Source organism: Corythoichthys intestinalis, chromosome 17 (assembly GCF_030265065.1).
Source record: "Corythoichthys intestinalis isolate RoL2023-P3 chromosome 17, ASM3026506v1, whole genome shotgun sequence".
Classification (NCBI taxonomy): domain Eukaryota; kingdom Metazoa; phylum Chordata; class Actinopteri; order Syngnathiformes; family Syngnathidae; genus Corythoichthys; species Corythoichthys intestinalis.
Window position 1 is genome coordinate 18956587 of NC_080411.1, and position 13186 is coordinate 18969772.

A 13186-nucleotide genomic window follows, 5' to 3' on the forward strand; every position below is an offset into this window, starting at 1 on the left:
CAAATCAACCGCAGCTGCGAACGAAGCTTTGAGTGGGAAACGATTCCACACCAGCTGCACCAAAGACATCTACAGGTGCATGTCAGTAAATTACAACATTGTGGAAAAGTCCGTATATCTTTGAAGTTTAATTAAAAAGTGAAACTTACTGGAAGATACTTTACAGTAAGCAATCCAGACCTAACACACACACACATATATATATATATATATATATATATACATATACATATATAATCATTTTATGTCTTACTCAAATTGTTTGTGATGGGGATATTGGAGTTTTCGTCAGCTACTTGCAGCTATAATCATCAAAATTATGAAAATATATGTATATTTTTTGCAACACATAGTGAATTTGGAATTGAATTACTGCAATAAATTGTCATGAAATAATTGTTCCATATATAGTTCCAATAATAGTTCCATTATGACTGAAAACTAGTCGTAACATTGGGAGGATCTATTATATGGACATAGAACACATACTTTTTTATGCATCGTAGATAAAAGTAGATCCAGGATTCCTTCTTCCATATTTCCTAACAGTGTGATGTTAAATAAATAATAATATTGTAATAATAATAATAATAGTTAAAAAAAAAAAAAAACTATACCAGTCCAGGGTTTTCCCAGCTCACGCCAGAATGAGTTAGGAAAGGATCCAATGTGTAAGCCATTTGTGGGAATGGTTTAAAAACATAAAAAGTTTCCATACATACATACAGTTAAGTTGGGCAACACTTGGTAGACTGAAAAAAAAAAAACTGGTGGATGCACTTTTATTGAGTAAATTTTACTGCTTGTAATATTAAGTTCAGTTCACAAGCAGTAAAATTTACTTAATAGAAGTGCAAATTACAGTGGTACAATGATTTTATCGAGTAAATCCACCAGTTATGTTTTTCAGTGTACAGTTGTCAGCTCAGGTTTAATTCTAAAAACCTTCATTTTTTGTAGCAGACAACCCAATTTTCCACATGGCATGAATCAACCACTGTTTAAGTCTGATTATCAACTACAGCGACACCAATAAACCAACTCCATTTCTGCCAGGCTGGGGGCGTGCTTATGACCCACTCTCTCAGGCCCACCTTCCACTTTGATCCAAAGACTCCAATACATCGCACCACAAGGAAATGGACCCAAAAGAGGGATGAGAACATGCCACCAACAATGTTTCTAGTCCCCAAATTTGGAAAAAAGCTTTAAATTGTATTTAACAATATGCTCACACGCCCTTGCTACCACCCACCCCTACTTGATTAGAATTAGAATCACATCTGGCACCATGTTCTGTCCCTCATTACTGCTGAATCTCATTACAAGATGTTCCCATGGGAGGGAGCACGCCAGGTTTTTAAGCACACTTTTCACTTTCTTCCTGCCTCTTGCTCATCTCATCTGCCTCGCCGTTTCTTCTATTCTGCGTTTACATTAGCGGAAGTCCTCATCTGAGAGAATGACTGAGCACTACCGCCCTCCTCCTCCTCCCAAAGCATGGAAATTGTTTTACGCTGCCAATTAAAGTAGGTACGCTGAGATTTTTTTCCAAGACAATGTTTTATTCAGAATGTATTATTTGTTGCACTCAAAAAAGAAAGAAAAAGTATAAAATTACTAAAATAGGTCTAGCAGTAAGTAAGTTCCACTTACTTGCAATAAAACTACACCAAAGGTTTGGAAATACAGGAGAAATGTGTGTGTGTGTGGGGGGGGGTGAGGCAACTTATTTATGGTGCCCTCAAGTTCTACTGAATAATGAAAGCCTCCAGATATAACCACATTTCAAACTTGTCTTTGTATCTTTGTGCAAACACTATCTGAGTGGGACTTTTTGGGTAGAGCTAGAAAATACAGTGTAAAGTTTTGAGTCCACAATGTTTTACCTCATTAAAAAACTAATTCAAAGTCTCAGCATCTTAATTTACTGGCTCAGCTAGTCAAGAAATACAAGACTCAACATATCTTCAAAGACTTTTATTTCCAAATTTAAGACAAATATAAATATGATATAATTAAGAGACATGTTGCAGTAGTTGTAAAACTGGCACTTGCGAGAATTTGCTTCAATCCCAGCGGTTGTTCGGCCCTTTTACATCATCGGCGAGTCGCAGAGCAAGCATGGCGCCTGGAGTATCTTCTTTATCCACTGTGGGTCTAAGGGAAAGAAATCAATAATAGGAACAAGCTATGTGAGAATATTACCTTTTCATTTGTATCAAAAAAAGGCTGTTCAATTACTGTTCATCTGTGAGACTTCTGGAATGTATTTCTCCATCACTTATGCTGAACTCAAAATACACGATTTAAGCCCAAAACTGGGCTTAAATTGGGCCGACAGACACTTCGTGGACAAAATATCTGTCATGGCCGACGTCTCACGTTTGCAGGTGTGGCGCGACATGTTCAGAGACCACCGATCTAACGTCTAGGAAAACCACCATGCAGAAAGTCTAGTGTGGCTTAATTAAATAACATTTCATCGAAAAAAAACTAAACGAAGACGAAAACATTTTAAAATCACTAAAATAGGACTAACAAGTATTTTCGTCCAAAAGATTAAAGGCTGGTTTATGCTTTGGCGGCGGACATACGCAGTCATGGCAGACCTGATTTTCGACCCTCTGCCATAGCCTGACGTGAACCTCCACACAATCCTGACTACGCGTCACGTCAATGCGTGGTGACATGACGCAAATGGACTGTGATTGGTCTGCTCAGACTGTTGTTTCCGGTTTAGCGCGAAATCACGGCATTTACAAACATTCTTGCGCTACACTCAAAAATGGACCAAGCCGACGAGAGGATCATCGAAGAGGTCCGCAAGTTTGACTATCTGTACAATGTTTCGTCGAGGCATTATAAAGATTGCCAAATGGCAAGCAATTCGTGGAATAAGATTGCTGAAAATACGGGGCTGAAGTTCAGTGAATGCATATAAAAATGGAAGAACCTACGAGACAAGTATGTGTGTGTTCAGAAGGAAATGGCCACACGAAGCGGTGACCCAGCTGTCCAAAAACTGCCAGCTTTTTATAACTTTATATTGTGTTTTTGGTTGGTGCACTTTATCATTTATTTTTACATATGTTTGCTGTGAGTCTGTGACTGATTTACATTTTACACTTCAAGTATATGAAGAATAAAGCACAGGTTTGGTGTCAAAAGAGGTGTTTCGATGTTTAATTTTCCTTTTTTTTTTTTCCTCTTTATAATTTTTTTATTTTCAATTTCCACACAAAAACACTGACACGACACTCCCCACAACAAAGCAAACACCAACACCAAACATAAAAGAAAAATATAACTAGTTGTTTAATTTTCAACAACAAACAGTTCACACACTTGATACATCATCACTGATTGAGAGTGCCTTGGTGCTTTTATGATAACATGTTTACCATCAAGGCTTCCAACGCAATTTGGGGAAGTTCCATAGCCGCCAGAAATCTGCTATGGCTTCCCACTGGCTGGTTGTAGGACACGGCAAAGAAATCGGACAAAACACTGGACAACGCAGCTTGCTGGCTTCCACCTGATGCTACAATTCGTAATGTGACTGCCAGTCTCTGTGCGGCATCAACAGTCGGACAGACCACCTCCGCAACCTTCTTCTGCATCGCCTGCGCCTCAACATTTTTATGATCAACATTTGTTGATGAGCTGAAGATCCACATTGAAGCGTTCAATCTCTGTTGCCATTGTTGTCTAACCGGAAAAAAACTCAAGGAATTCGACAAGAGTCCCCCCAAACCGCACAAACACAACGCAACACCCCTCTTGTTGCTTGGCGGTGAATTACAGTGCAACACGTTCCTTGACGCAGAACTTCAAATGCTCGTTGATCACGTAGTGTCTACGCCGTCGCTACTCCGTCACAGCAACGCAGAAGCATAATTTCGGTTTAAGACTAGGAAAAAAATTAAAAGGGCTGCCAACAACAACGCTGGTTATGTTACATAGATCGGAACTGTGAGATCAAAAACTACTTGGCCAATTTGTTTTCCATTTCAAGTTGTGTCAGATGTCCAAGTGCACCTAATTTCCACTACTTAAATTGCATGTAATTGTGCAAATCAAGGATGGCTTAAATATTGTGTGCAATAAAAATGCTGTTAATCCAAAGCAGAAATTGCATATATACAGTGCTGCAATGATTAATCGATTAACTCCAGCAAATTAATTAGAAAAAAAGATTCAAATTCAATTCAGCTGCTTCGAGTATTCGTTTAATTAATGGGGCATTGTCATGGTTAGTTTGGAAAGTGTTTGCATTTAGTTTTATAGATTTGGGTGGATACGCTGCTCTCTAGTGGCAACAGTGAATATGACATAACTTTTTTTAATGCATTCCTAGTTTAGATTAGGTATATAGAGTCTACCCACGCACCACGTGTTCGCTGTAGGGTTCCGCCCACTTGTCCGTCAAAACATAGTGTTAACCTATTACGGCTACGTACATTTCTCCTATTTACGGCGTGTTTTTCTGCTCCTTAACATTAATAATCAAAATGGTGAAGGCGTGTGTGGCTGTTGGTTGCACTAACAGAGAAGATGGAAGGAGAGACTTGAAATTTTACCGTATTCCGAGGGATCCAAATAGAAGAGCGAAATGGACGGCTGCAATTCGACGTGAAAATTGGACACCAAAAAATCACCACAGACTATGTAGTAGTCATTTTATATCCGGTAAGATGCATTTAATATATATTTAGAGGGTTTTGGCCTGACAACCACAATTAAGATCATTGCTAGGCTAATCGCCGACAACATACGACGTAGTACGACATAGTTTCAAATTCAAGATGTTTGTGACTTCCCTTTCTTCCACCATCGTTATTTTTTGAATAATATTTAGCTGGTACCAAGTGAGGGAAACTGGCCTCGTCTACGTGGCTGACAAATAACCACAATTAAGATCATTGCTAGGCTAATCGCCGACAACATACACGTATGTATGTAGTGCGTGCTATCGCTAAACCATATAAACATTAAAAGCCTTAACTCCATTGACAAACGACATGAAATACATTAGACTTGACAGTGGATGTTAGCAATAACAAAAGAATTCGAATTGAAAATTTCGTAACTCACCTTTCCAAGCACAAGATAGATTCCTGCCAAACGACGACCTGTTTCACCCAACCAGCAACGAAGTATTTATAAGCGTCCAAGCTCTTGAAGTTTTTCGTGAGAATAGGCTGATTTTGTGTGGACAAGATCATTTTAAATATCAGCGTAGCAGATGTCAGGCAGACAGGGCGAAGACAGTGGGTCGAAAAACATCGATTTGGGCATCAAATATGGATCTGGCGACTGTATAGAACGAAGCTTTTCCTCATAACGCCTTTTATGGAACAGATCCAGTGAGTTTGCGGCATCAGAAAGCACCGGGTCTTCCATGAAATGCATTTTAAATTGCGCCATCAATTGAAAACAATGCAAATACAGAGTCAAAATGACGGACTAGTGGGCGGAACCCTACAGCGAACACGTGGTGCGTGGGTAGACTCTATTTAGCGTGTTTGTGTGGATGTATGTGAACGATTCGTTAAGACCATTGTAAAATAAAGCTATAGCATTTAAGCTAGCGAACTATTGCTATGTAAGTTAGCCAATTGTTCTTCTGTTGTACTTAGATCCTCATTTATTTATTGTTTAATACCATTTGAGGCTCAGCTCATGTATTTTATGTTTTATGTTCCTTATCCGATTACTCGATTATTTAAACTAACTAGTTCATTAATTCAGTGTTTTTCAACCTTGTCTGAGTCTAGACACGTTTTTACATTGGAAAAAATCTCACGGCACACCACAGACCAAAAATGTTCCAAAATGACTTTCTGTACCAAAATTAGTTTCTGTACAGTATATTTATTTATAAAATAGTTTCTCAATATTTATACTTACTTAGTGTAAAACTCGAGCCTGTTTAGATGAACCCAAAGCTGATATCCTGGTAGGAATCTTCATCAGCAGCTCTCAGTCTCTGTTTTTAGTTTTTATAGCAGTTAAGCTTGAAAAGCTCAGAATTATCCGACAGACGGACTTTAACAATGTCTTTAACCGCATCGGGACCGAGCAGCTCGCTGACAATAGCTTTGCAGGCAGGTAGTATTATGGTCTCAGCCACAGTGTGAGACTTTGGATTTAGCAACAAGTTCAGCAACAAGGTACAGTGATACCTCAGGTCACGAACGCTTAAGCTCACGAACTTTTCGCCTCAAGAACATTAAATTCGCGAGCATATAGTCTCTGCTGACGAACTAGTTTTCGGCGGACGAACCAATTCATGCGGTCGAAAAGCGCCACGAGAAGCTGACGCACGCTCACGGCGTCCCAGTTCGTCCCCTCACTTTCGTTGAGTGCGGACGTGGTTTGTGTTTGATAGACATTTTGGACCATATTGAGTGTACTTTTGCTATTATGGGACCGAAAAAGAGTTACCTACAGTCCTTATGGAAGGTGACTCGTGTTACCAATTCGCCCTCGACTGGTAATTGGCGGTGCTTTCAGCTTCCCACCATAGTGAGAAGTGGACCGGCGAGTCACGTTGGCTCGTTGTCGTCGGTTGTCTTCGGTTCGCCCGATTTCCTCTCCAGAAAGGTGGCGGCGTGCATACAAACACCCAGAGGCGTCGGATGGCTTTTTGTGGGCACTTTTATTAACAACCAAAAGCATGTGGGGGGCACAGCAGTGGAGTCTACGCTAACTGCGCACTTTGCCAGTAACACTCTCCTTCCAAACAGTAACTCCCTCCCTCCCTCCTCCTCCCACTCCATTCCATCAAGCCATCAACTACCATCACAAAGGTAAATAAAACGACTTTATTATACAGTACAGTTTATTTCTTTAATTATAATACAATAGCACGTTTATTATACATAAAATAAGGTATATTTTTGTGTAGTTTTAAGGCTTATTTAGTAGCAAATTATGTTTTATGGGGACCTGGGAACGGATTATTCTCATTTTAATGGTTTCTTATGGGAAATAAATGTTCGGAAGACGAACTTTTCGCCTTACACACACTTTCTGGGAACCAATTATGTTCGTGAGCTGAGGTATCACTGTACTGGCTTTGGGGTCTTTCTCATTTACCTTTGTAGCTTTTCTCAAAAAAGTTTTCTGTTTCTCTGTGTTTTCACAAAGGCGAACAAAATAGTCCATCGACTTATTTTAAAGTGACGGGTGTTTCATTTGGGGATGACGTTTAGGAAAGCTGCTCGTGTCGCGTTCATGAACTGCTCACATTTCTAGCCGTCAGCCAGCTTGCTGCCCTTGACAATGTGTTGGAATAAAACACAGGGGGAGGATTGACTGTCGTCACATATGGATAAAATGGAAAGGACACTTTCGTGAATATTGACTCTTGATGAGTCTAATCAAATGATGTACAGTAGACGTGCTAAGGTTCACATTGTCGCGGACAGCAAGGTAGCGGATGGCTAGGAATCCGAGCAGTGATTGAATGTGGCAAGAGCAATACCTCGCTCATCTGCACACGACCGCAACTTTCTACCTGCAAACTGCAAATCCGCCCGACGTCGTAAAAAAATAAATAAAATAAAAATGCGATATGGGTATATTTCTCACGGCACTCTCGTGTGCAGCGGCACACCGGTTGAAAAACACTGCATTAATTTATCGACTAATGAAATAATCAATATCTGCAGCCCTACATCTATATTTTTCTCCATTTTCCCCCCGTATCATCAAAAACATCGTGATATGATTTTGAAGCTATATATCGCCCGCCCCTCCTTTTCACACTAATTCCAATTACAAATATAATAAGATTGGAAGTGCATCTTACCGTCAGGGTCTGGAATTCCAGAGATGCTATCCTGCAAGAGACAGCGTCTGAACGTCAAAGCCTGACACGCCTGATAGGACAAAACACACCTAGATAAGACAATAGGAAAAAAAAACATTTTAGCTCATGGGGAGGATGTCACACAACAAGTGGGTTACATGTGTAAATATCAAAAAAGAAGAGAGGACATTATTGTAGCTTGCAACATTCACTTTAGGTTGACTGGCGAGTTAATACCTGAGCCACATGTGACCGTTTTCGCACAATGCTTGTTTGTGGTCCGTGAAGGGAAGCACTTCTTGACACAGGCTGCAGCACTCCGGGAACGTCTGCTTGTTCAGCTTTTTCTTGATGTGACCAATTAAGACCTAAGAGCCCAAAGATAAGAATGAGGAAATATTTGATCAAAGAATCCTTGAGCAATTTGAATGTTCTACTTTCTTTGAGGTGAAAGGGAACTATGTGGCTTTTATTTCATTAGTGGCATGAACACTACATTTCTATTATGTGAGTGGAGGCTGTACAGTTCGGAATTAGACTACCATGCGACCCTGATGGATGGACGCAAGAATTTAGTTCAAATTGGCTCAAAGGATTAACTCATACAGAAGAGGAATACAGCCAGTGAAGAAAAAAAAATGGTCAGAATTCTCACTTTAGAGTCAGAATTCTGAACTTTTCTTCACTGGCCCTAATCCTGCTGTGTAAACTCAAGCCTGGTATTTAGCTTTTTAATTTTTCACTTTAAAGTTTTTATTAAGAAAGCTTGTGCTTCCAGTTAAGAAGCTAAAATGTATGATTACAAATGCTGGTTAAGATTGTGTTACCTCTGTGTTTTTGTCACCAGAGTCCTTTAAGAGGTGCTCAGCCAACCCAATAGTGGGAATGCATGTCTTCTGTGTTTTCTGGGTGTTGAGGTACACCTCACCAAGCAACTTCTTCATGTTCTCTTTCACAAGATGGGTCTCCACTAAATTGATCCTTGCCTGCAACTCCTTCATCTGCTCCTTTGGATTCTTCCGTTTTCCCGCTTTACTTTCGTTGGTCGCATCACACAAACCATTGTCCTCTTCTCCATCCTTTTCCTCCTCATCTTGCGTGAGTGCATTGGCGATCTCTTCAGAAGGTTTCCAGTGGTGGTCTGTTAACGGTGTCTGAAGTGACTGGTGCAGAAAACGAACTAAAAAAAGCTTTAGGCGCCAAAAGTATGTAGAGTCAATCTCCTGGATCTTCTGATCTAGCTCCTGCTGCAGCGCTTCAGGAATGCATTTGTTTTTTAAGATGCTCCACCTCACAAGGTCTAGTAGGTCGGCTTGCTTGTATAGGTTCTGTGACTGGGAGTTCAGCATGAGCCCAGCTGCTGTTTCTGGTAATTTTAAAGCTATAAAATTGACCTGGTAGGTCCTGAGAGTTGAGTGAAATGAATTAACCATACCTTGTGTGCTGACTAGTGCAATGTACGCTTCATTGTGGCTCACCGCAATCCCACGCAAGCGCCGGTTTGTCAAACTTTCTGGACACAACATGCTCTCTTGATTGAAAGTCAAAGTGCTTTCAGTGAATTTTGGCATCAGCTTTTTGATCCATCCATTGGTGGAGCAAGTGTACACAACACCGCTTTGGCTGAGTGCAAGCGACATCACGGGGAGCGAGTGAAGGCCCACCACGTGTGAGTTGTGCACCTTTAGTCCAGTTGGCTTAATCATGAGCAAACACCAGAAGATGTACGAACCGCGAGAAGCCACGATGAGGCTGCAGCTGGATTTGAGAAGCGGGTGGACAAGCGAGACGCATTTGAGGTTCTCGACGGCAATATGGTCACACTCTTTCCAGAGGATGATGGGGTGTCGGAGAGTGAAGTAACCCTTTACGCCCACCAAGCTGACTGGCATGATTTTAATAGGGCCTAACTCACTACCGACGATCAAGCCGCTCATTTGCCGATTTGCATTTTCGTACTCCCACCACGCAAAATCACTGGGTCTGCTCACACCTGACTCAATGGCATCGAAAAAAACAACATCTGTGCCGTTCTCAAAGGGCAACTCAAACTTCCACAAAACAAGGTCGCCATTTTCCATCAAGACGGCAAGAAGGACCATCTCTACATCGAGGCAGGAGTTGTCAGACTGCACTTGTTTGACCGTGTAAATACTTGACCATTCCATCTTCACAGGGGTCTGCATCTGATACCGCCGTTGAAGCTCCTCAAAGTCCAAGAGATTTTTCCCGGGCAGCTGGCCATCTTTTTTGGCATAGTCTCGTTTTTGTAGCACCTCACCGTACTTATCGCTGAGATCGACCAGCGTCTTCCATACAAGACGCTTCTGGGTCTGTTGGATGGTGAGTCTGTGGTCAAGCGTTAAGCACGCCAGCAAGCAGCGCCCACTGGAATCACAACCAAATGGTGACCAACTAGCATATTTAATTCCTTTGTGTTCTCCAACGAGATTCATTGCTCTATCCAGCAGAAACTCTTGCATTGTGGGGCAATCAGGATGTGTGTTAAAGTGGTTCATTGCCTCAGCCTGCTCTGTTGGAGGTCCAACCTTGACAGTCGACAACAACAAAAGCAAAAATTATAAGTGGAAATTCAACATACAATTTCTATGAAAAGTCATCAAAAAGATTAGCAATTTGTAAATCATTCAATTTGAATTACCCATCTGGTCTTTTTATTTTATTTGTATTGCTTTTTGATTGTCATAGATGTATTCTGGACACTTCACACCCTCTGTCATATAGTAGATAATCTCTGTGTTGTGTGCTGACATATATATAAGGCAATCTTCCTAATAGTTTTCAAAGTTCCAGCCTTGTTTACACAGTTAGTTACACATTAGCATACCAAACCTCATTTTGATAGTTAATGTCTGGCAGTCTTGTAATGCAGTTCTAGACCTCTGTGAACTACAACCATTATAATAACCATTCTGTCAAAGCACTTTTATAGACTAATCCGAGCAAAACGACCGGAAGTACCAAGTCCGCCATTGCTGGGGTGTGCTGCCCGCAGCTCACACAGCCAGCAGATGCTAGAGTTGCCAACCGTCCATTGAAATACGGAATAGTCCCGTATTCAGAAACAAAAGCACGCTTCCCATATTAAGCTTACAAGTGACGCGCTCTGTTCTGTAATGTCATGAAAATAAAAAATAGTGTTTTATTTGTAGAACGAACTAATACTGGTATGGTGCTTTCCAAGAATAAGTAGGGGAACGCATTTCCCTGCCTCTCCTGTTTTCTGACCAATGAGCTGACAGAAAAACAAAAATCCCGCTCATCTCATTGGTCGAGAAAAACGCTGAAAAACGACATTAAGAAATAAAAAGGCCATTGCGGAAAAAGGCATTATGAAATGAAATTCTTTGCGAAAAACACTTTTCGTTATGTAAAATCACATTGTGCTGAAAATAACATTGTGAAATAAAAAAGGTTATTGTGAAAAAAGGTATGAAATAAAAAAAAACAATACTTTGTGAAAAATGCTTCTTTTTCATAATAATATTACCTTATCTTACAATTTAAGGGCCATATTAGACAATTTGTTATTTATCGAAGTGGTATTTATTTCAAAATGATGTTTTTATTTATGTATTTAATTTGGACCCTTTTGGGGTTCCATAAAAGAAACTACATTTATTCCCCCCACCATGCCCTCTCTCTGGTGTCACCTCTGTGTCCACACTCACTCGTATAATGTAAACAGGTTTTTTTAACCTTCAAGTTTACATAATTTTTAATGCCTCAAACATTTAGTTCAATGCTTTTTAAGGCTTGAATTTTCACTAAATCTATTTAATGACGTTTAATGCTTTTTAATGACCCACATTAACCCTGCATTAAAAGAACAGTGACGGAATGTGATCAAGTACAAGTATTTTGTTACTGCAAAGGAAAACATGAAGAATTAGTTCCTTAACTGTACTTTTTAAAGGAGAACTGTTTGATGTTGACAACAAGAATAATTTGAAACGAATGTGTTCCCATGCTAAAAGAAGCTCCAACCTGAAACCATTTGTAAGCACACAAGATTAGCCATTGCTAACATGCTTTGATGCAAATAATATTGTATTTTCTACACATTAAGAGAACTGTGAAATTTAAAGGAAGTCAATTTATGAGCGCTGACATTTGTTTTCTCCCCTCTAACAAGTTAACTAAATAGGTATTAAATAGAATTGATAGTACATTTTATTTGTCTTACGTTGAGATTAGGCTGTATTTTTTACTTTTAATGAGTTAAAACACGTTCAGTGCTTAGTGAAACATGCATGATGTTTAAGTATAGCTTGTGGTAAGTGTTCCCATATAACCCTGAAGCTTTCGAACCTAAAGACGCCCGGTTGTCAAAAACGATCAAAGTTAAGGTATACTTACTCGCATTTTGAAACTCTTATTGGGGACGGGAATTGAAGTCCTGTTCAGTATCAACTCCTGTTCGCTTGTGTGAACGTCGCAGACTAGCTCCATTACTGCCAATGAGCTGGCCGTACACACTGCAAGCCGGTGATCCTGCGACCAAACAACCGGCTGTGCACCAGTCAGCGGGGACAAGAGCGTGATTGTCGGATCCCGTCTCACCGGCACATCCTCCGTACTTGCGACAACATCATTGCCGGACTGAAAGTCCATCTCCGTTATGTCATTTGTTGGCTCAATATCACCAATACTAGACGACAGATCGATAGCGGCAGCCATATTTGTTGCTTGTGGAAGTGACGTCAACGAGCCGACGTCACTTCCTTTTTTTTTTTTTTTAAATGCAATTTTATCTTTAATAATATTTGATTCATTTTTATTTTGTGTAACTCTTTACATTGATTGCTATTTTTTGTTTACTATTTTGCTCACATGAATTGTCTACTCAAAAGTTTTCCCTTAGAGCTGGGATAGGCTCCAGCACCTCCGCGACCCTCGTGAGGAAAAGCAGCATGGAAAATGAATGAATGAATGAATGCTGTCACAAAGCTCCTGCCCTAATTATATATTTGAAACAAGGGCGTAGGTTTGGTCTCAATATTGCCAGGGACGATATAACAGCATAACCTGCATGTACACTTTTTGCTAGGACATTAATAGACCAAGCAGATCGGGTGAACGGGGGTCAGGGCTACATTTCTCACGAATATAAACCTAATTAATTGATAGGATAAATAATCAATGCAGAATACATCTGTAATGACAAATACTAACTTTCATATGTATTTGTTCAGGTGATACACTGGTCCATTCAAACCTTTGCTTTCAAAAACTACTAAGGAAACAGTTTGAAAACTTCCAGAATAAATGTCTGGATTTAATTAGCAAATTTGTATTTCAATATTTGAACATAACTCAAATAATACTAAAATACACAATAAATAC

At 40.0% G+C, this 13186-nt stretch overlaps 1 protein-coding gene across 1 annotated transcript; it reads right to left on the reverse strand.

The window, feature by feature from the left end:
• Positions 1-959: 959 nt before the first annotated feature.
• Positions 960-12536, reverse strand: gtf3c4 (general transcription factor IIIC, polypeptide 4). The gene is made up of 5 exons (XM_057819928.1): positions 12200-12536; positions 8647-10368; positions 8057-8187; positions 7820-7908; positions 960-2160 (listed from the first exon to the last, which is right to left on the reverse strand). The coding sequence occupies exons 1-5, from the start codon at positions 12518-12520 to the stop codon at positions 2096-2098; spliced, it is 2328 nt and encodes a 775-aa protein (XP_057675911.1). The 5' UTR covers positions 12521-12536; the 3' UTR covers positions 960-2095.
• Positions 12537-13186: the final 650 nt, after the last annotated feature.

What these genes read in the sequence shown, in the direction of transcription:
- gtf3c4 (XM_057819928.1), bottom strand. Translation starts at nt 12,520, where the DNA reads ATGGCTGCCGCTATCGATCTGTCGTCTAGTATTGGTGATATTGAGCCA. An exon ending in CTGGTGACAAAAACACAGAG is followed by an intron (nt 8,188 to 8,646) that starts GTAACACAATCT and finishes TTGGGCTCTTAG; the next exon opens with GTCTTAATTGGTCACATCAA. An exon ending in AACGGTCACATGTGGCTCAG is followed by an intron (nt 7,909 to 8,056) that starts GTATTAACTCGC and finishes TGTCTTATCTAG; the next exon opens with GTGTGTTTTGTCCTATCAGG.